Source organism: Engystomops pustulosus, chromosome 2 (assembly GCF_040894005.1).
Source record: "Engystomops pustulosus chromosome 2, aEngPut4.maternal, whole genome shotgun sequence".
Taxonomy (NCBI): Eukaryota; Metazoa; Chordata; class Amphibia; order Anura; family Leptodactylidae; genus Engystomops; species Engystomops pustulosus.
The window spans coordinates 28,979,056-29,002,678 of record NC_092412.1 but is presented as its reverse complement, the minus strand read 5'-3'; the positions used below and the strand labels follow the sequence as shown (position 1 = coordinate 29,002,678).

General features: G+C 42.2%; 1 protein-coding gene across 1 annotated transcript; it reads right to left on the bottom strand.

Moving 5' to 3' along the window:
• Positions 1-428: 428 nt before the first annotated feature.
• MED17 (mediator complex subunit 17) lies at positions 429-17,365 on the bottom strand. Its single transcript, XM_072134126.1, has 12 exons — positions 17,011-17,365; positions 15,688-15,854; positions 13,927-14,146; positions 11,185-11,321; positions 9,870-9,954; positions 7,177-7,329; positions 4,719-4,849; positions 4,446-4,630; positions 3,962-4,099; positions 3,357-3,474; positions 2,351-2,510; positions 429-697 (listed from the first exon to the last, which is right to left on the bottom strand). The coding sequence occupies exons 1-12, from the start codon at positions 17,237-17,239 to the stop codon at positions 492-494; spliced, it is 1,929 nt and encodes a 642-aa protein (XP_071990227.1). The 5' UTR covers positions 17,240-17,365; the 3' UTR covers positions 429-491.
• Positions 17,366-23,623: the final 6,258 nt, after the last annotated feature.

Sequence of the window (23,623 nt, the reverse complement as noted above, 5' to 3'; positions counted from 1 at the left end):
AGGATGTAGCTCTTCATCCCACTTCCCTTTGGTTCCTATAACTATAATTTTAACAACATATCCAGTTAACTTTCACCCCATTACAATGTGGGGCCCCCTTTGTCTCAACAATCCTTATGCAGTTGCTTTTGGTGCATTATTGACATATTTTAAAGCAGGCAAGGGATTGTGCACTAGACCTTGAGGCCACGCCCATAGAGCACTAAAACAAGAATCCAAATTTATACAAGAATGAAGAAATCTTTGCATTTAGGCCACAGATTTGCTCCAGAAATGTAGGTTTAAGTTGCAGGACACTTATCCTACCATGTTATATGTGAGCCTTTAACCAATGTTGGTCCCAATAGTGATGGTGTTAAAGGATAGACGATACACATACACACAACATATACAATGGGCTGTATTTATACATACAGGGGAGTCAAACAAAAACTATAAAAATGTGGTTTATTCCAATGAAATATTACAGTCCCTGTGAATACAGCTACCATCTAGCAGGGCGTCAGTGCCGCCATTAATAGCTCCATCTTATATACAAAGTTGCGCCCCTCCATCTTATTCCACTGAACTTCCTTGAAGGGTCCTCGCAGGTGGGTCCACTTGTTGTCCTGTAACACGTCGCTTTTAGGGACCTCTTTACTCTGACATCGGGGGAACTGCACCATGACTTTACTGCCGCTCTCAGGTCCGTTACGTACTGGAAGGTAAAGGTAAGATATAACATGGCTTCTATCACTGGAAACAAACATGAGCCGTGTTCACTTACTAACCTCCCTGTGTGTCTACATGTCACCCTATTACTTGTCCCTGCCTTTGTTTTTATCTGGTTCTCCTTTGGCAGGCTTAGAGCTGGAGACTAGCTGCAATTATGTCTCCCATACACTGCACGCAGACAGACAAAAATCTGCTTCAAAACCCGGAGTCTCTCTCATTGAGAAGTTACTACAAGACATTATAAAAAAAACTTGGGGTGAGACAGCAACCACTGCCTCTCCCTTCTCCCCCCCTAACCTCTCCATAGACTTCTGCAGTTACAGGATACTTCAACAAGAAGATTTTGTTTTCGTGACCAACAGAAGAAGAACGTCGTGCGAGAGACAGACACAGATGTGAGAGATACGAGCGCAAAGCAGAAAGATACACGACAGAGGGCGATTTAGAAAAATCCCCCTCATGTAGATGATCTGAATTCTGCACATTAGGTTTTACATTCCACAAATGACAGGAAATCTCCGTCCTACTAATGACTGGAGGCACTCGGCACGTCCCAGGAGGCCGCGCAGAACATGTCTGCTGCGATCTGTACAGAACAGGACTGTGCTACACAATGCAGGACTCCACAGCACATCACACCGGCCGCCATGCTGCAGGAACAAGCCTCCTACTACTCAACACAACAGAGAGAAACCGGCCAAATCCACCACCGGAGCCAATTTCTCTGGATTCTGACTGTGAATGTTACGCTTGGTTCTGGTAGATGGAGATCAATACAGATTTCTTCAGAATTGTTAGTTGGATGCAAGATATATTAAGAGTATAGTGTTATCGTGCCCTACATTAGTCAACACTACACCAAAAGAATTTTGTCATCAATCGATGACATCAAAAAGGCAATACATACATTGCAGTAGATCCAGATCTTCACCCTTAGCACTTTAGTTCTTCTAGTCCATATGGCCGTATATCCAACAATATTATCTGGATTATATTATTGATCTGCAACTATGGACTACTGTTGGCTGTAATGCCATATGGACTAGACAGACTAAAGTAGCGTTTTTAACAGACCGATCTAAGGGCTCATTCACATGGCCTTAATGGGGACAGATATCCGGCCACACCATTTTCAGACAGATATGGGTCCCCATTGACACCTGTAGCGCCCGGTCACGGTGCGATGAGCACATGTTGTCTCACCGCACCATGTCCTATATTTCTCTGTGCATGGTTATGACCTATATTTCGCCGTTTTACGCTGCTGCTCCTGCGCTTATCTATGGAGAGGGGATCGGTGAGCAGTACTCCTCCCTCCTCCTCCTCCGGAGCACATGTTTGTCTGAATGTACCCTTCGGCTGAAGATATTGATCTACTAAAATGTAAGGGTTACGTTTTTTTTTTTGGCTATTGAAAGTCACTGATTGATGACAAGACTCTTTTGGTGTAGTGTTTTTGTGTGAACATGGACTTGTAGAGGCCACACACACACGCACTTCTTTGAAAGGGGTTATAATGGGAATATAAATGATAACTCAGCATTACAGGGACCCCTCCTCCAATTCACTACTGTAATGGAAAGCCATTGTAAAAAGGTAGAAGCAGCTGTAAAACTAATAGACAATGATCACTTACCTGATACAGTATAATCCCCGTTTGGAGAAGCCACGGTAATGGACGACGCATTTCCAATGCTCTCTACCGGGCCCAGACCGACATGGTTGCTGAAGCTAAGCACGTGCCAACCCATTACCTTGGCCAACTGCTGAACAGCCAGGACCTGGTGCTGAGACATCTGAGAAGATACAGGAAAGAAGGCTGAATATATTATATCCTGCTCTTAAAGGAAATCTACCATCAAAATCAAGCATAATACACCAGGGACACTTACTCATAGATCCAGGCCTCCTTCCTTCTAAAATCAACTTTAAAAATTATGCCAAAGAGCCTGAAGGGCTCTGGAAGGAGGGGAGGTATTACCAAAGCCCCTCTGTGCTGTATTTGGACAGGATGATTCCATGTCTCGACCTCACTCGGCACATCCCCTCCCACTGTGTGATATAACATCAGGCAGAGGGGGGGGGGGGTAGACAGTAAGACTGTAACAGCCGGTGAAGCTGCAGTATGTAGGGGCTCTTAACACTCAGAGCCCTTCTGGCTCATTCACGGAATTTTACAAGTTGATTTGGAAGGGGGAAGGTCAAGATTAACAAAATAGATGTAGCAGGAGTAGCATGGAGCAGGCCGGAGAAGGGGAGATGGAAAAGCTCCTCACCCCCATTGTGCTTCTGTGTTGTACATGAGAGAATAAAGAGCATGCTTTATCTTTTTTTCCGGCGAAAACATTTTATGGTGACACACATGTTCTCACTATACTGTGCACAATGCACTCTGCTGCATGCTAGCTGCCGTTTAGATGGCTAAATTATGGCAGCAATTTATGGTTGTGTGAAGTGGCTCAAGGCCAATTGTAAATTGAATTAGTAATGCTTCTTTCAGAAATCATTTACAGTGGCCATTGGTAAACTGACATATGGACCTGTCTGATATACATAGACCTCTATACATGTCAGATGTATATGCCAGTATGTATCAAGCCCAATAAATCTGTCGGTTTGTGTTAAATATAGGAGGGGGTCACCTGTGACAGGAGGAAGTCCTGCAGCTCTTGTTCCTGATGTGATAGGGTGATCACTCTCCCATCTCTGTGGACCACTCGGATCTGATCCACTCCAATGTTCAGCTGTAACTGGATGGATCTGGAGGGAGAAAACCCGATGAAGGGTAAGTAAAGGTGAATGACATGACCCTGACAGATACCGACATATCCAACATAGACCAATCCTCAGGAAATGACATGAGATCTTCCATCTAATCCATTAAATACAAGATACGGAGACCTGCACCAGCAATGCGTCTTCGGGTGCGACAAACTCATCTTCTGCAATCTAGACTCTCATTGAATACAATTATTTGTGGATTTGTGGAGTTTCTCCTCTCTCTTTGATAGAAAAGAAATCTGTAGCAGATCAGCACTATGAATAAATTTCCGAGCAGGGAAACTTTGCACCCTATAGGAGAGCTTCCAAAAATCAGCTTGGGTCTATAATAGCACACAATGCATGTCCTGCAGGCTAATCTGAGCGAACATTCACAGAATTTCCACCAAGTAACTACTACCCCCATCATGCTGCCAGTTATCAATTTTCAACAGAACCAAGTTTGTAATAAAATCCCAGCACTCACTTGCAGATCTGTTCGTAACCCTGGGAGGTTATTAAGACTTTGACACTGGACTCGTAGACATCATTGATGCTGGACCAGTGGGCTTGGATTTGGGGGTCTTCGATTCTGCTGGCCAGGCTGTCTATGGTGCGGGCTGTCCTGTTATAGAAGACATTACATGGGATCAATTGGAAACTTTAAGTGTTAGATACAGTCATAGAAAAAGTATAAAAAGACATCCGGGTGTAACCTTGTCAATAGGGTGTGTTCCTATACTACCTGCACTGAATTAGATTGTGTAGGGACACGCCCAGTTGTCAATTTACTCCAGGAGAGAGAACAGCTGGGAGTCAAATTGATCAAGTGACAATCAAGGCCATATGAGACAATAAGGCACGTGCTGCGGCCCCTTTTTTCCTGGTATTAGTGGTGGTCCGAGAGGTCTGATCCCACTGATCATAGAGTAATAATAGGATGGGAATGGCTCCTTTCTAGTGACACTTACCTGCTCCTGAGGAATATGTGCTTGGCCTGCTTGATGATCTTCTCCAGGAGGCCCTCGCTCTGCTGCATGGTATTAATCTCATTCCTATCAAACGCCTGGGGCCCCGCCAGCCTCATCCTCTTGTGTCCGAACGGAGCGCTGGCCGGATGGGGCATGACGATGTTACTTAGCGTCTGCTTGTGGAACTGGGATAATAAAAAGGGACAATAGTATCCGCTCTTAGTACCCCAGCACTGTCAGGAGGGCTGTGTGCCGCCTCCACCCAAGTCTCACCTCTCTGATCAGCTGGTGCAGGTTGTGCTCCAGGACGTACAGATGATCTTCTGGGTTCATCTTATCGGAAGACGACTTCTGGGACTTCTTGTCGTTGGTGGAGTGACAAAACGATATGGAAAGCTGGAGGCCTGAGCGGAAAAGGAGATGCAAAGACGTTACGGTATTTAACCCATAACAATCCAAATATTAAATATTATATAGGACCTTGTAGGTGTCCTGCATTACACGCACATCTTCCTAAGAAAATCGGCGTCCTCAAGAGAAATCTTCACTCTCATTTATATGTAAATGAGCATTTTGGCGCAAAATGGACATGGCCTTGAGGTCTAGTGCACCCGCAGATTTCCCTTCACCCTTCTCCAGAACGTCTCCCTTTTACATCGGTATTTTATTATTATCTTTATTGGTTTCCAGGACACCGATAAGGGAAGAGCTATCAAAAATCAGTAGGGACCTGACTCCCTACCAAAGTAGTTAAGGACATCTACCACATACGTCTTTTAGCTTCTTAAGCCCTTTTTAAGAAAAAAAAAAAAAGGTTTTAAAAATTATGCAAATGAGTCTGGTGGGCTCTATTGTTATCGATGAAACCTGGAGCCCCTCAGGTTCATTTGCATAATTTTTAAAACCTTATTTCGTAACAAGGGTTAAAAAAAAAATAAAAAAAATAAAAAAAAAAAAAGCTAAAAGAAGATCAGATGCCATGAGAGTGTGCACACAACAGTATATCAGTGCTGGGTTTACAATCCTTCATCCTGGTGGTAGATGTCCTTTAAAGAAGAGATGTGGTGCCTTTGCTGCTCTCCAAGCACCGTGCCAGGTATCGTACTCTGGCTGTGCTTGGTATTGCAGCTCAGCTCCATTTACTTGAAATATATTGTACAACAAGACGGATGAGACACCACAGGAACGCTGCTGTCGCTTGCATATTAATGGACCTCCACTTCTCCGATTTCAAAATGATAGGTAGTCACTATATTAATCCCAGAAACCCCTCTAAATATGCACACGTCCACAATGCCGGGCATGTGCCAGCGACATGAGAGCATATCAGGGACATCTCCCCGTTACCCTACATACAATGCAGCAAGAGCGCTACATACAAAGCGAGCCCTGTCCGCAATGTGGAGCGCCAGGGAACAGCCTGTGCACACAGAAAGATGGAGATCCGTCTAGTACAAAGGCTACCAAGGAAACGGCACGACGTGTCAGCTCTCTGGCTGTGCCTCGCTTTATGCCCAGGAACCTCAAACCTTCCAACCCCATAAAATATTAAGGCTTTACAGTGCACACAAAGAGCCGGCCACGGGGGGCGAATTTACACTCACAAGAGCATAAAAGACCGGCTTGTTTAACACGGAAAAGAAGATATTTTAAGGAGATTTTAACTGGTCTCGCAGATGCTTTGTTACAGTGTGTAATGACTGTAGGCGCTGCTTCTCGGGGGGGGGGGGGGCGGGGGGCGCTGCTGTTGGGGGGTCTCTATTGTGTGGAGAGATTTGGATTTTCCACTTGTGAGCACACATAGAGCCCGATTATAATAAGGAAGAGGGGGAATAAAGAGCAACACACAAATAACATTACATACAACGAGGCGACGCGCTTAACCCCGACACTGCCAGAACAAAGAGGGTAAGAATAAAGCTGTCAATATTGTATCCACATTAATGGGGTTGCAGATAGCAGTGTTACGCAGTCACTTCATAGCACATCAACAAAGACTGTAGCCTTCACTGGCTTTGTGGTTGTGGGAGTGCCCCCTCCTGCTCACAGGCCAGGTCTGGTATTGCGGCTTTCGTGCATTTAGTGAGTAATAACATGCACAAACATGGGGACCAGTTCTGCTCGTACACATATCAGTATGGTCCAATCCTTTCTAAATTGGCCGATTCTCATCTAAGGTGTATGGGGGTCTTCTGACTCCCTTCTCATTACATGGGCGAAAAGCGTTGAATGGCAATCAGCAATTGTTTCAGAGGTGATTAGCCAATAACAAAAATAAAAGGAACAAAATTCTAGGATTGAAGCTTCTCCAAGTGCACTGGGGGCGTGTCCTCACCCTGCTGTGCTCTTCACTCTCTGCTTAGAACTGCCCCACAGCCCCTCCCCTTTATTTACTTTGACTCCTGTAAAGCCTGCTACAATTTTACCTCCACTGCCTTTTCCATATACTCTAACTACACAGCAGTGCGAGGACACACTTGCAGTAGCTACAATGCTGGAATATAAATGTATTTTACACAGTCCTGCTGCTACTAATAACAGACACAAAAGGTAGGATTACACAGATCTCTGGGGACAATACCGAATAATATGTACAGTACAGCATGGTCCCACCTGCTCCCAGATGAGATGTTGCCTATATCCATGTCTCTCTCATAGGGTGGGTTCACCTTGGCACACACTGTGGATAAGAGAGATTGTGATACACATTTGGAGAACACGGATTTCTTACCAGGGAACGGCTGGGAGATGATCTGGTTCTTGACGACAATGTGAGGGATTTGGGATTTGATCTGAACGGCTTCACGAGACAACTGTGCAAATATTTCTTTGCAGAGCAGGACGTTCTGTGCCGCTTCCAGCTTGCTCTGCCAATGTGGTGTCCCTGGAATAAGGAAGCATGGGGGCGATTCAATATTGGGGGCGCCGAGCTAACCCGCAGCAGATGGTATCACCAGAACATTGGAATGGGATGAGGAACAAAACACCAGAACACTGAAGCGGTCAATGGATCCTGCAGAATCTTTAATATCCTTTGTTTTTGCAATTTCTCACCATTTTCAAGATCTCTGCTTACTGTCAGTGATTAGGAAAAATTTTGTATGCGGCACCTGAAAACTTGTATAGAAAGAACACATCTCACATCTAAGGTTTTGTTATGACTGTATCCAGGCCAATGAATCCTGAACATGGCAGCAACAGAAATCTCCATCCTGTCGTTATAGTTTGTTACAATGTAGCAGTGCAGACCAAATTAGTGAGTCTGGAGCCTAGCCCGGATACAATCCGCTGATGTGAGTAACATTAGGTCTGTACACATTTTAGTTTCTGCTTGAAAACAAGACAAAGACAATTCATTTATATAAATATATGAATGATCCATGCTAAAAATACAAGGTTTAGTAATTAGAGGAGACTTGTCAATCTGTAGAATAGCCGCGCTCAGGAGCTGCTCACAGCAGGGACAGCAGAGAGCTTCAAGAAGGTTATAGATGTGCTTTTATATCAAAATAACCTTAACAGTTATGTTATAATAGAGAACTGTGTACCCTTCCTCATCCAATCCCTTCTCCTTGATTGAACTTGATGGACGCATGTCTTTTTTCAACCATACCAACTATGTAACCAAGGACATTGACATCCAGTGACAGCAAGCAGAGTTCTCGAAAATTGTGACCAAGTTAAAGGGAAAGTGTATTAGAAATATGCAGAATATATATTATAATGCATATATTTTAGTATAGAGATGACATATATAATTTCACTACTGAATGGTGGGGTCTGACCTCTGATACCCTTTGACCCTGGTTTTAAAGGGGCTGACATGTGTTGCTATCTCTTCACTTCTTACCAAGCACACTGCCACACATAGCACAGTGGCTTTGCTTGGTATTGCAACTCAAAACTATTCGCTTGAACGGGACTAAGCTGCCTCTGGTACAGGTCACTATTGTTTTCAATGGTCTGTGATGTGAAAGCGGAACCTATTGAGTGCATTGGGAAACCTATTCTAATAAAAATCCATCATGATAAACAATGGACCCTTACCATTACTGTGGTAATCTTCTTATATTCCTTTTTTGCTAATGAGCTTGAAGGGCACAGGGGAGCCCCCCCCCTCCCCCTGCTGCTTCTAGATTACACAGGCAAAGGGAAGAGGGAGAGAGCAGGGGGTTGGGTGACACATGTTCTGCTCATGGTAACAGTCTTTGAATCTACAGCACTGGTCTTTCAGGTTCATTAGCATAAATGTAAAAGTTGATTTTAGTATACTTGTTATACATGGCCTCCTTCCTTCTAAGATAACCACAGTCACTGGGCCTGGATCTATGAGTAAGTGTCTCTGGTTTATTGTTCAGATGCGCCCAAGTTTGTACTTAAGTTGAATTTGTATGTAAGTCGGAACTGTATATTTTACAATTGTAGCTCCAGACAAATTTTTTTTGCCCCAGTGACAATTGGATTTTTACATTTTTTTAGCTGTAATGGGACCAAGAATTATCAATAATCTTCATTACAGACACCTTACAGCTGATCATTGCAGTCTGGGAGTAAAGTAAAGTAAAAGGGAGTAAAGTTTTTAGGAGGAAATTAGTGCTGCCATCCCAAACATTCTCATGGATGGGGGTTGTCGTGTCCTAGAAATGCTGCTACCCCCGGCACGTTATCTTACTGGGAAAGGCAACGTTTTTGATTAAAGCTGATTATACGGGGTCTGTGGCCTAAAGGAGATTTGTTTCTATAGTATTCTCTTAGAGTATTAACAGATATTAGCAGCTCCTATGATTAGGAAAATTCAGGGACCACCATCACAGGTACTAGATTGTAATATGGCAGCCTTACTGTCCATATTGAGACCCAGCCATTCAGCGCGTGTAGTGCATGTAATGTGTCTGGCTCGGGTGCGGCGCGTGTAGTGCATGTAATGTGTCTGGCTCGGGTGCGGCGCGTGTAGTGCATGTAATGTGTCTGGCTCGGGTGCGGCGCGTGTAGTGCATGTAATGTGTCTGGCTCGGGTGCGGCGCGTGTAGTGCATGTAATGTGTCTGGCTCGGGTGCGGCGCGTGTAGTGCATGTAATGTGTCTGGCTCGGGTGCGGCGCGTGTAGTGCATGTAATGTGTCTGGCTCGGGTGCGGCGCGTGTAGTGCATGTAATGTGTCTGGCTCGGGTGCGGCGCGTGTAGTGCATGTAATGTGTCTGGCTCGGGTGCGGCGCGTGTAGTGCATGTAATGTGTCTGGCTCGGGTGCGGCGCGTGTAGTGCATGTACTGTGTCTGGCTCGGGTGCGGCGCGTGTAGTGCATGTACTGTGTCTGGCTCGGGTGCGGCGCGTGTAGTGCATGTAATGTGTCTGGCTCGGGTGCGGCGCGTGTAGTGCATGTAATGTGTCTGGCTCGGGTGCGGCACGTGTAGTACATGACACGTACCTGGCTTGGTTTTCGGCAAGGGCCTTTTGAAGAGATTCACTGTGCCGAGGTCACCGATATCTGATGACTGCTTCTGAATGGAAACCTAAAAAATGTAATTGTAACAAAGAAAAACAATGTTAACTAGTTATAGCGCCCCCCACTGCCGACTCACTCATGAATGTTGGTCTAATGTGTCCAGTGCTGGTGATCAGACATGCTCAAGAGCTCAGTCCCATCTCCTGGATCCTCCTAGAGTCATTTTTTGAGCCAAGCAAGAAGAATCAGGTGATTACTGGCGAGTCTTCATCTCAGTAGCACTGGACACAATAGATGGACATTCGGAGAGGGAATCAAAGACACCAGGGGGCGCCATATCACGTATGTAACGGCCATATCTTGTCATTTTTTGAAGAAAATAAATAATAGATTTCTTCAATGCAAGAACCATGTTATTTATAAAGTGATAATTTGCTATCCTTGTCCTCCTGCAGCTACATGTAAAGAACAATGTAGTCCCCTACATATCAGTTTTACGGATCCCTTGGCATCAGACATGTAGGGTGCACCGGGGTGTATTGCAGTCATTTAACAGACATGAAGGGTGCACCGGGGTGTATTGCAGTCATTTACCAGACATGGAGGGTGCACCCGGGTGTATTGCAGCCATTTATCAGACATGTAGGGTGCACCGGGGTGTATTGCAGTCATTTATCAGACATGTAGGGTGCACTGGGGTGTATTGCAGTCATTTATCAGTCATGTAGGGTGCACTGGGGTGTATTGCAGTCAGACATGTAGGGTGCACTGGGGTGTATTGCAGTCAGACATGTAGGGTGCACTGGGGTGTATTGCAGTCAGACATGTAGGGTGCACTGGGGTGTATTGCAGTCATTTATCAGACATGTAGGGTGCACCGGGGTGCATTGCAGTCATTTATCAGACATGTAGGGTGCACCGGGGTGTATTGCAGTCATTTACCAGACATGTAGGGTGCACCGGGGTGTATTGCAGTCATTTACCAGACATGTAGGGTGCACCGTGGTGTATTGCAGTCATTTACCAGACATGTAGGGTGCACCGGGGTGTATTGCAGTCATTTACCAGACATGTAGGGTGCACTGCGGTGTATTGCAGTCATTTATCAGACATGTAGGGTGCACTGGGGTGTATTGCAGTCATTTATCAGACATGTAGGGTGCACCGGGGTGTATTGCAGTCATTTACCAGACATGTAGGGTGCACCGGGGTGTATTGCAGTCATTTACCAGACATGTAGGGTGCACCGGGGTGTATTGCAGTCATTTATTAGACATGTAGGGTGCATGTAATCAACCTTCAGATAAGCGGAGCCCTCCAGATCGCTGGGAATCTGTACATCTAGCGGGCAGTAGTCTTCTGGGATCTTCTTATCCAGATCTATGTCTGTGTTCTTTATGACTTCAAATGTTCCCTGATGAGGAAAGAGCGAACCTTAAAACAAACAAACAAAAAAAATTATAAAAAAAGATAAGAGGTCAGTAAGACATATCAGATTATTTAAGGGAAACAATCACCAAGTTTCCCCCCTGTTAAACTTCCTGCCCCTCAGGTAGGGTATGAAATGTCCTTTCTATAAGTCTCACCAATTTACCTATATAAAAAAATATATCCAAAGTCATATGGATTTAAGCTAAGAAGAGTCATATTTTGCCTTAGATGAGTCACTATATGAGGCTGGGGGGGGGGGGGAAGTGTGATTTCAGGTGGCCTTATCTCCCCCACATTGAGGCAAATATGACTCAGCTCATCACATTTTCCCATGAGATTCTAGTCAAGTTAGGTGCTTGTACGGGGTCTTTCACTTCAGAAGCCTGCATCTTCTGTTCTATAGCACCTAAAAACAAAACATTTTGTGTCATATTAAAGATACAAAGCTCCTCTTGGACATACAGGCAGTTTAACAAATAGGTGGGATCTGCATCTTTATCAGCATTTCCAACTATGTGTTTAGCTTTCTGGATCTCTGGTTCTGTAGCTCACAGAACCATAAGCCTGATGTGATCTGAAAGAGGAAATCCTTATCTTTAATGTGACACAAAAATACTTATAGGTTTTTATTAATCCTGGTTCTTATGACAATCCAACATTTTTAAAATCCAATTGTCAGAGACCCAAAAAAAAAAAATAATTCTGTCTGGGGACTGCCTGCACATGGATTTTCTTTTTATTAAAAACGCAATAAAAATTAATGTTAAAAAAAAAATAAAAAAATAAAAAATGATATTCTAAAGCAGGATCGGCAACTCCAACTATAGTCTGACAATGCCTCCCCTGCTTAACCCCTTGCTGAACACCGGATGATTATTTAAGGGCTATTATGGGCTACAAAAAGACAACTGGAATGTATAAAAGGTATTTTTAAAAAGTTGTAAATAAAATCAGAGTAAAAAAAAAAAAAATAAAAAAAAAAATTTACAATAATTAACATGATGCATGCAAATTTACTTCCATCTAGAGTCTGCACCCTTTTCTTCTAAGGCTTGTGTACTACGCTGAAAGTATAAAGATGTGGTTCCCTCTAGTGGCCTACAGTGGGACAGTATAATAAATTTGTTATTATTTCCCAAATTGTGAAAATTAAAAAAAAAAAAAAATGTGTAAAACAAAATCCTAAAATTAATATTAAAATAAAACAGATCTTTTTACATGAATTCTATTTTACTTGGACGAGTATTAATGACTTATGATACACGTGGGATATCATGAGCTGTACTTAATTATTTAGTACCGTAACTGGACACAAAAGCACCATGGCCAGGCCCAGTCATACCGCTCTGGAATTGGGTAGTAGCGGCGGCAGACGGGTATGCTAGACTTCCAGTGGCAAGATATTATTGCTTTGTACAGAGGTATGATGAAGTTTTGTACTGGATATCTTACGCACGATGTCATTCATTTAGGCAACAAGGTTTGTCCTATTAAAGGGGTTGTCCATGAAAGAAAATTCTCAAGTTTCAATTCAAGTGATGTCTACACACTAGAGATAATTTTGAATCCCCTTACTTTACAATGTTACTCAGTTTTGTTGCTCTTTTAGCTCCCATCACTCAGTGATGGTCAGTGCAAGATTCCAGAGTTTGGGACTCTAATCAGACACTTCATGATCCCTGTAGTGCTGTGAGATGCTCTGTGATGACAATGTGCTTAGATTATAAGGGTATAGGTTTATATACACTATTACTTAGCTTCTGAACATTCATTAGTACCTGACACATAAAAAGAGAGATGAGAGATGATGAGATCCATGAGATGCATATTACATATGACAATCTCAGCTCTGCTATCACACCTATTACATACACAGCTCTGCTGTATACCTCCTTCCACTGGATTAAGACCTTATATGTCTGCAGCTTGTAGTTTTACTCTCCTCACATGCTCCGTGTGAGCTTGTCCTTGAATACAAGGGTGGGGGCTAGAGGCAGAGAGCCGCTCAGTGCACAGACAGACAGGAGAAAAATATGTCCTCCAAGTAAAAGCTGTAACAGTCTTCTGGTTAAATACTACAGCAGTGATTTAGAGCAAAGAGGAAGGCTAAAGACAAAGAGCTAAGAGCACAGCAGTGTGAGTAAAGGCTTGTACTGTATACACACTAAAGTCAGAAGATCCAGGTTTGGGTCCAGGGGCAACCGAAATGTGTACAGCATGACTGATAGAGACAGGTTGGACTTATATCTGTGAAATGCTGTATTTTTGTTAATAACTGTGAATTAGAGAATGTGTTATTTTGTTATTCTGAGTATATTTAAGAAACTTGTCTTTGGGGAAGCAACCCTTCAATTGTTGAATGCCCCAGTAGTCAGACCACTCTGGTCAGCAAGTTATTCCCTATCCTGTGAAAGAGTAACTTTCCATAAGACATGGAAAATGCACATAGGGTAAGTATATTACTATGCATCTAATTCACACTCTATGAATACCAACATAAAATAAGAATTTCATGAAATCAGTTTTAAAAGGCAGAAGTTTTACTGTCCAGTCATCTGAATCTTAGACTAGAATCAATGCTTTGATCTACACATTATCCAGGACCTACCTGCACTCCTATAGCTCAGGTCCCCCAGGATCTTATCCCCCAGTTTCCTCAGCTTCCAGTGCTGGCGTAATCTCAGCAGTTCAGAGTTGAAGTCGCGCTGCCTCTTGTTCTCTTGGTTCTCTGCTACAGATTTGGACAGACGTTCGCCTCCTTTAAGAAGAATTTGTGCTGCACTGAAGAGGGATTTCCGCTTAGAAACCAACAGTAAACCATGCTGACTCTGAAGAGATAAAATAGATTATAAACTGTAATTTATCTATGATACAACTGGGGGGGGGGGGGGCTATATAATTCTGATTAGACTAGCACAATATTAGGTGCCCCACTAATCTGGCAAGCTAGGGGCTCCAGGTAACAATTCTTAAAGGGAACTGTCACCAGGAACTGCTCCTTTCCAGCCACTCCCAATAGGCAACTGCCTAGTCACACAGCAGATGCTAATGAAAGGTACAATATGACGTATCTTTTTTTCTGTAAAACCTATTTTTAATACAAAAAACACTTTGGCAGTGTATGTACTATGCTCTGTGGGGACGGGGGAGTGCTAAAAATGGGTCTCCTGGTGACAGGTTCCCTTTAACCCAGATGGAAAGATTATGCTGAGACTTGCCATTCAGACACTGGACTTTTCTGGGACTGCACCTGGAGCTGAAGGAGGGGAAGGGGAGGGCGTTCTAGGTTTAGGGTGGGTGGTGATTGTTGGCGTCTTTTTTCTCTGTACTTGAAATAGGAAAACATGCATCTTTATTATCAATAAGTATGTAAATTAATTGGAAGAGCTCCATGAACGCCGTCCAAGATCCAGAATCATGCCCCCCCCCCCCCCTCCCATCCTCTGTAGATCTCAGGAGGGGAGCAGGGGAGAGGAAGCAAGCAGATTAGAAGGGCTGTGTGATGCCATTTCCTGGAGGGGCTCCAGTAACTCCTCCCAGAGACCTTTATCCTAATTTACATATAGATAAAAGCATTTTTTTAAAGGATCCACCTGGCAATTATCAATAGTAAAAGTATGCAGGGGTTAAGCTTTTTATCCTCTGGTGAAGCTTAGTAGAGGTTAAATCATTTGGTAGATTTCCTTTAAAAGGGAAACTGTCATCAGGGATGTCATTTTTTACCTGAAGACAGGTTCCAAGCCTCTGGCATGACCATTTTAAAAAATGCCTTTGTCAGCAATATGAATAAATCTAGTCATCTTCACCTCAATCCTTACTCAGGGAGAAGGGGAGAGGCTGAGGAAGTGCCATGTGTGAGGAAGGATTGAGGGGTAGAAGCTGTTTGAATGGCCCCCTCTGGGACTCACCATGGAGCCAGGTAATGTAAAATAATCAAATTAAAAAGCACTGGATTTATTCATATTACTGACAAGGTCTTTTTTGAAATGAACATGCTGTAGGTTATTGGAACCTGTCTTCATGTAAACATTACCTCCGCCATGACAGGTTCCCTTTAAAGGAAACCTACCAGTTCAAATGGTAGGGGTAAGCTGTAAATACCGAGCACCAGCTCACCCGGTGTTTACTTTCGTTAGTGTTATTAACTGCTGTATCGCAGTTTAAACACTTTTTAAAGTTTATAGCTGAAGCTGCTTCGGCGCTGCGCACGACGTCTCCGGCACTTCCTATGTAGGCGCGTGCAGCGCCGAAGCAGCTACAGTAAGCTCCGGCACCAACTCACCCTGATGCTCGGTATTTACAGCTTACCCCTACCATTTGAACTGGTAGGTTTCCTTTAAGTCTGTGGTGGTGAGAGTGTAGTACATACCTGCTTTGGTGCTATGGACTCTTGGGAGACAGGATCCAGGTGCATGTACCTCTTGTCTTTCACCAGAGTCAGGACATCGTGTAATACACACATCTCGGTCAGGGTGCCTCGTAAATGGTTACGCACAGAGTCCCATGGCCAGAGGGAAGGTTGGAACTTGACCAGACCTGCAGAGAGAATAATATAAGAGATACTGACTCTGGAAATCATATAAGATACATGAGCAAGCACTGACATATACATTGATTCCAGTGTCAACGTGCTATAGATAAAACAAAAATCTGCAGACAGGGCTGGGATTTAGTGAGAGATGTGCAACCATTCCTTTATACATTACTGAACCCAGAGGAAATTGCAGTTTACATAGCTCCGGCATTGGTAGTATAGACTTGAAGAGCACAGACAGATACGAACAAGACATAAAAATAAAAAATACAATAATAAAGAAAACTATAACAGCAGCAGGACTGTGAAATATAGTAAAAGCACCAAGTAAAAGCTGTACCAGTCTTCTGGTTAAATGAAACCTACCATTTCAAATGGTCGGTGTAAGCTGTAAATACCGAGCACCAGCTTAGGGTGAGCTGGTGCCGGTGCTTACTTTCGTTAGTGTTATTAACCGCGGTATCGCGGTTTTAACACTTTTTAAACTTTATAGCAGAAGCTGCTTCGGCGCTGCGCGCGACCGTGTGCACGCAGCACCGAAGCAGCTTCTGCTATAAAGTTTAAAATGTGTTGATACCGCGGTTAATAACACTAACGAAAGTAAGTACCGGCACCAGCTCACCCTGAGCTGGTGCTCAGTGTTTACAGCTTACACCGACCATTTGAAATGGTAGGTTTCCTTTAAATACTACAGCAGTCATTTAGAGTTAAGAGGAAGGGCTAAGACAGCGATCTTAAGCACAGCAGTGTGAGTAAAGTTGGACTATATATAGATCTGCAGAGTCAAAACTGCTAAAATTCCCTATAAAAGGGATTTTATGGAGGAAAAAAAACAATAACAACCACCATGGGCCAAACACGAATCCCAAAAACACAGATGACCAGAAGTAAGACCCAGCAGTACTTTCCCAGTCAATTTCCACTTAGATCTATAGATACGTAATCAGTTGTTGGGTAACTACAACTCCCAGAAAGCCCTGCAGCTCTCGGGGCATGCTGGGAGTTGTAGTTACACAGCAGTTTGCATATTAAAGCTTTCTATTCCCTAAGTGAAGGCTGAAAAGGACCCAGCTGTTACACACATGCCAATAGGAACACATTTACATTTTAAACAATGAATTTAAACGATCACATCGGCCGATCTCCATCTACCCTCACCTTCCTCCTCGTCCTGGTCCCCCCAGTCATTCTCCCGGGGTAGACTTCTCTCCCCATTCTCTTCTTCATCAGAATCCTGTCCGAAGTCAATCCTCTGCGCCAGGCGGGCCAGGTTCTGCGACATAGAAAGCGGCTGCACATATGTCTCGGAACCGTCCAGCCCAACTTCTTGTATCTGCTTCTCCGCCGAAGACTCGATACTGATCTGCACTGCCGGTCCCCCCGACATGATCAAGCCGATTAATGAAACCTGCGATCTATAAAAGATTTCCTATTGTATGGTCGCACAGTGATGACGGCCGCTGTCCTGTAGTTCTCGGATCCGAGCAGGGGAAGGGGGACGCGCGGCGATGACGTCGGAGGTCACGGGACCAGCGGCTAACGACTTCCGCCGCGTGACGTCACCGCCAGTCTTCTCAGAGCTGCGGAGGGAGAGGGTGGGGGAAAGATGGCGGGGAAATCCTGAGGGAAAATGCTGAGAGAAAATACTGAAAAGAGACAGTACAAGGATGAGGGGGAGACATGAGTAAATTAGTGAGGAGTTCGTGTAGAAGGGGCACCTGTTTTTTTCATACGGGGTGACATCCGGCCATTTTACATATTTTCTTGCCTGAATTTTCGTTTTTTTTTCTTACATATGAGAGAACATTTACCCTGAAATAACTGTAGAAGACGTATCCGTGGGGTTTTCTGGAAAATTGTCATAGGAAGACCCATAATGTAATGAGGAGGCATTAGTTTTGAGGGGGTGTTTTTATTTATTTTTTGCTACCGGGTGACATCCGCCCTCAATGTTCCTGTGCAGCCATTTTACTTCTCTCCGTGCCTGAATTTTCAATTTATTTTCTCACACATAAGAACTTTTAGAGGGTTTTGTGAGGTAGTTGTCAAAGAGAGCCCAATATTGCATTGACGGGATCATGGAGAAAGAAAAATATCAAAATCTGCTGCAGAAAAATGTGCAAGAAAGATGTGAGGGGAAAAGCGCGTGTGCAAGATGTGAGGGGAAAAAGTGCATGCACGCAAGATGTGAGGGAAAATAGCACAAGCGCGAAAAATGTGAGAGAAAAAGTGCGCAAGATGTGAGGGAAAAAAGCGTGCATGCGCAAGATGTGAGGGAAAAAAGCGTGCATGCGCAAGATGTGAGGGAAAAAAGCGTGCATGCGCAAGATGTGAGGGGAAAAAAGCGTGCATGCGCAAGATGTGAGGGGAAAAAAGCGTGCATGTGCAAGATGTGAGGGGAAAAAGCGTGCATGCGCAAGATGTGAGGGAAAAAAGCTTGCATGTGCAAGATGTGAGGGGGAAAAAAAGCACACGTGTGCACAAGATGCAAGGGAAAAAAAACGTGCATGTGCAAGATGTGAGGGGAAAAAAAACGGGCGCGAAAGATGCAAGAAAAATAGAGATGAGTACTGAGGCATTAGTTTCAAGGGGGGCGGTTAATTTTTTTTTCATATGGTGTGACAGCCGTCCTCCATGTGCCTGTGTGGCCATTTTGCCTCAATTTCGTTTTTTTTTTTCTTGCACTTGTTTAATTTTCATTCTGAAGCACCAATAGGAGACTTATCTGAGGGCTTTTTGAAGGAAACTAGTCAAAGGGAGACCAATAGTGTAATGATGGCATCATGAAGACAGAATCTCCAAAGAAAGAGAATTTCAAAATCAGAATTTTTTTTTAACTTTTAACCATATTAGATTTTCCACTGAAGCATTTGGTGGTGCTTCAACTGACAAAATAGGGTCAGAACGGCAATATTAGGGTAAACCCTGAAGTAACAATAGAAGATATAGCGGAGGGTTTTGCTAGAAAATTAGCAAATGAGTCCCCATATTGTAAGGACAGGATCATCGAGAAATTGTCAAAGAGCCCAATATTTTAATGACAGAATCATATAGAAAGTAAATATGTCAAAATCTGCTGCATTATTATTTTTTTTTTACTCTCTAATATTTTTATATTTATTACTGAGGCTCTTGGTGTTGGTGCTGAACCTGGCAAAATGGGGAATAAAGGTCAGAGTAAATGTCAGAACTGAGAAAGATGTGATGAAAAAAAGTTGTGGGGAAAAAAATACAAGAAAGATTTGGGGAAAAACGAGCACGGGAGATGTGAGGAAATGAGTACATACTGAGGTGTTAGTTTTCCTAACACTTTTTACCTATTTTCATGTGTCAATTTAGTTTTTTTTTTTTTTACACTTGAAAAAAATTTCCATTCTGAAGCAACAATAGAAGACATATATATCAGTGTTTTGGGGGAAACTTGTCCAAGGGAGACCAATATTTTAATGATATGATCTTGGGGAAAGAAAAATGTTTCAAAATCTGCAGAATTTTTTCTCTTTTAACAATATTTTAATATTTTCACTGAGGCATTTGGTGGTGCTAAAACTGACAAAATAGAGTCAGAAATTCAGTCAGGCAAAATTAGGGTAAATGGAAGGACAAGGGCAGCACGGTGGCTCAGTGGTTAGCATTATAGCCTTGCAGCACTGGGGACCTGGGTTCAAGTCCCTTCCAGGTCAACATTCACAGAGTTTGTATATTCTTTCGGTGTTTGCATGGGTTTCTTCCGGGTCCTCTGGTTTCCTCCCACACTCCAAAACATACTGATGGGTTGATTAGATTGTGAGCCCCATTGGGGGACAGGGACTGATTTGGCAAACTCTGTGCAGCGCTGCGTAATGTGTGTGCACTATATAAATAAAGAATTATTATTAAGACCTTGTCCTGAGGAATGAACACCTAAGAAGTGGTAGAACACGAATATATTTAGGCTTCAATGGGAATGGTGTGTGTGTGTGAAAATGCCATGCAACTGAAAAAGAAAAACAAGTCAAATTACTACACACCTATGAGAAAAATATATAAGGAAAATGTTTGAAAAATATACGAGGGAAATATGCAAGAAATTTGAGAGATGAATAACGTGAAAAGGCAAGCGAGACTTTTTTTTTTTTTGCGTTGGGCATGAAGTCTGCCCTTCACGAGGATGTGAGACTTAATATCTAGCAGTTTTATGCCATCTTCATAAATTTTTTTTTAAAGTTATCTTTGCTCTTGAGTAAATTTTTGCTATGGAAGAGACAACATAGATGTTTGAGGGCAAAAATGTCAGTGACCCCCTTTACTGATGAGTTGGTTGGGATAATGTGACAGACAAAATTATGGTTACTAGAAGCACTGAGGAATGAACACAACGGAAAAGGGGATCTGTATGTGGAGCGTTTGGCGTGAAACTCTGGAACAAAAATGCTGTAAAAATCTTACAAACAAGATATAATGAAATTAGAAATAAGTGAAAAGATTTGTGAGGGTTTAGTGGTGACGGGGAAGTTAAGTTTTGCATGGGGGATTTGATATCTGACATCCACGTGCACCTGAGGCTTCATATCCTGACATTTTACTTATTTTTGAGAAACTTTTTGTTAGGACTAAAACGGACAAAATGGGGAAATTTTTTAAAACGGACAAAATGGGGAAATTTTTTTATTTTCAAAATGTAGGTAATTAAGGACTGGACCTAATGCTGAGGAATGAACAATAAATAGGAATAATTTTGCATGACATCTGCCCACCATGTGCATGTCTTGCCTCAATTTTTGATATACACAAGAGATTGATTAGATTGTGAGCCCCATTGGGGACAGGGACCAATTTGGCAAGTTCTGTGCTGCGCTGAGTAATCTGTGTGCGCTATATAAATAAAGGAATTATTATTATTATAGAAGGTTTACTCTGCTGTAACCATAGGAGATGTTCCAGAGGCTTTAGGATGGAAGCAATATTGTAATGTCAGGATGGTATACAAAAAAAAAATCTGTCTAATCTGCTGCATTATTTTTTTCTGCTAATTATATCATTTTTGCACTGAGAAAACTTGAAAAAATTGTGCAAAAAGGGCAAATTTAGGGTATCTAAAGGGCTACCGCTGATGAATGAACACCAAAGAAGAGGAATTTTGCATGAAAATGTGATCTGTAGTTGTACTTTAACATATTTAGCCACTATGAGGATGGGGATGAAATGGAGAGGAGGCGTAGTGAGAAAATGCCATATAACTGATAAAAAAAAATATACAAACATATGAGAAATATAAAAAAAAGTTAAAAAATAGAAATTATTACATAAGTAAGGTATTCGTTTTGAAGGGCGCTTGGTTTTTACACCATACATGTTGTTTGTTCTCCGTGAGGACATGAGTATTATTAGTATCTTGCTGTTTTATGCCATATTCATGCTTCTTCTTTTTTTTTTTTTGTTCTTCAGTAAGTTTTAGCTACAGACAAAGCAACATAGAAGTTTCAGGGGGAAACCCTACTTGTGAGAATGATGGGGCTGTGCTGATAGTGTCACAAACACTGAAAAATTGGTCAGATCTTTTAGTTTATCTTTCGGATTACTTTTAGTAATCTGCTCTGATGCAAATAATAGAAGAACTGTCCTTGATGCTGAAGAATAATTAGCAAGAAAGAGGAATTTTTGCATGAAAAAGGGATCTGAGGTTGTACACAAATGCATCTTCTAGGCTCAAAGAGGCAAAGGAGGGAATTGCTGGAGCTCAGTCCTGGAAATGCCTTGAAATTAAGAATACTAATAAATGAATAAATTAGTGAGGTGTTACTTGTGCAGAGGGTCAATTATTTTTGTATGTGGGTGATCTCTGCCCTCCAAGAGGATGAGAGTCTTCATGTTCTGCCATTTTACACATCTTGATGTCTCGGGAGTATATTTTAGTTCTCCTGAAAACAAAAAGACCGACAAACACAGATGTTTTAGGAGGAGAATGTAAAAGTGAACCTCGTAACGTTGTAATGACCAAAGCAATCTGACTTTGTACACAATTTCATCTAGGTGTAAAGAGGACGGGGAGTGTGTGAAGATTGAGCACTAATGTATGAAAAAAGAATGACATGGATATAGATTATTGAGGCATTAGTTGTGCAGGGGCACTTTTTTTTTGCATGTGGATGTGAGACTTATTATATTTCAGGCTTCGCTTATTGATTCTTGTTTTGCACCCAAGTAAATTTTCACTCTTGCAATCTAAAGTAAGACCCAAATCATTGTAATGACAGGATTTCGGTTATAAATTCGTCAAAAGTGCGGCACTTGGTGGTGGTGTGAAATCAGGCAAAATATAGTAAAAAGTTAAATTATGGTATCTGGAAGGATAAGGCGTGATTCCGAGAAATGGACACTGAAAAAGAGGAATTTTGTGTGATAAAGTAGATCTGTAGTTGTACACAAACACAACTAGGTGTAAAGAAGGTGAGGAGTAAATTGGCTGGGAGCGCTAGCGTTAAAATGCCATATACAGGCAGTCCCCTACTTAAGAACACTCGACTTACATACGACCCCTAGTTACAAACGGACCTCTGGATATTGGTAATTTTTTGTACTTTAGTCCCAGGCTACAATAAACAGCTGTAACAGTTATCACAGGTGTCTGTAATGAAGCTTTAGTGTTAATATTGATTCTCATAACAACCCAACATTTTTAAAATCTAATTATCACAGAGACCAAAAAAATTCTGTCTGGGACTACAGTGATAAAATATACAGTTCCGACTTACATACAAACTCAACTTAAGAACAAACCTATAGACCCTATCTTGTATGTAACCCGGGGACTGCCTGTATAGGAAAAAGTTATCAGAAAACTAAAACTGAATGAAGGAGTACTTGTTTTTTTTACGCAGGGTGATATCAGGAGGATTCATATTTCACCAATTTACCTATCTTTGGGCCTCATTTTTCATTTTTATGCACTGGAGTAAATTGTTTTTGGCAAACTTTAGAAAACATGGGTAAAGATTGTCAAAGGGCACCCCCATATCATTGTGTTGACTGTATCATTGTTTTGGTGTTATGTTTTAGTTCGTGGTTTTTTTTTTTTTTTTTTTAAGTTTGGTATTTTGCACTGATGGGACTTGATGTTGAAGCTAAAATAGACAAAATAGGTAACAATGCAAATTTTAAAGCAATATAAGGACTAGATGTGACGCCGAGGACTGAACGCCAAAGTTGAGAAATTGTTCTTAAAAAAGTGATCTGTAGTTGTACACATAGATTTAGGTGCAAAGAAAGTGGGGAGGGAACACAGTGGGAAGCTGTAGCAGAAGGAAATGGACACCCCACTTACAAACGAACCTCTTCCCACTAAACATTTTGCATAATAAGAGGGATATGTAGTTGTTTATGGATATATCTAGGTGCAAAGATTCACATACAGTTACTATGTGGTAAGAAAAGGGGCAAAAATCGTAAATTATTTGTACCATATAAGCAAAAGAAAAGATTGTACAAGCAGAACCTTGTTTTGGGTCTCCGTAGATGTCATCGTGTATTGATATGTGATAAATGGAAAGTGGAAATAACAGAACCTGACTTATTGATTAGCGAACAAATACAGTAAAAGAGTATTAAAGGTTGTCAGTAGTGTATATTTTATAGATATATATTATAATATAGAAGTGACAAAATAAAAACCTGTGACAATAATGGCATCAAAAAGTGCGACACGTGTGACAAGTAACATGTCATCATCAATGTGATAAACCATCTATCTTCTGTAGAAGGTCCATAGTGTCTCTTCCAGAGATAAGAGGAT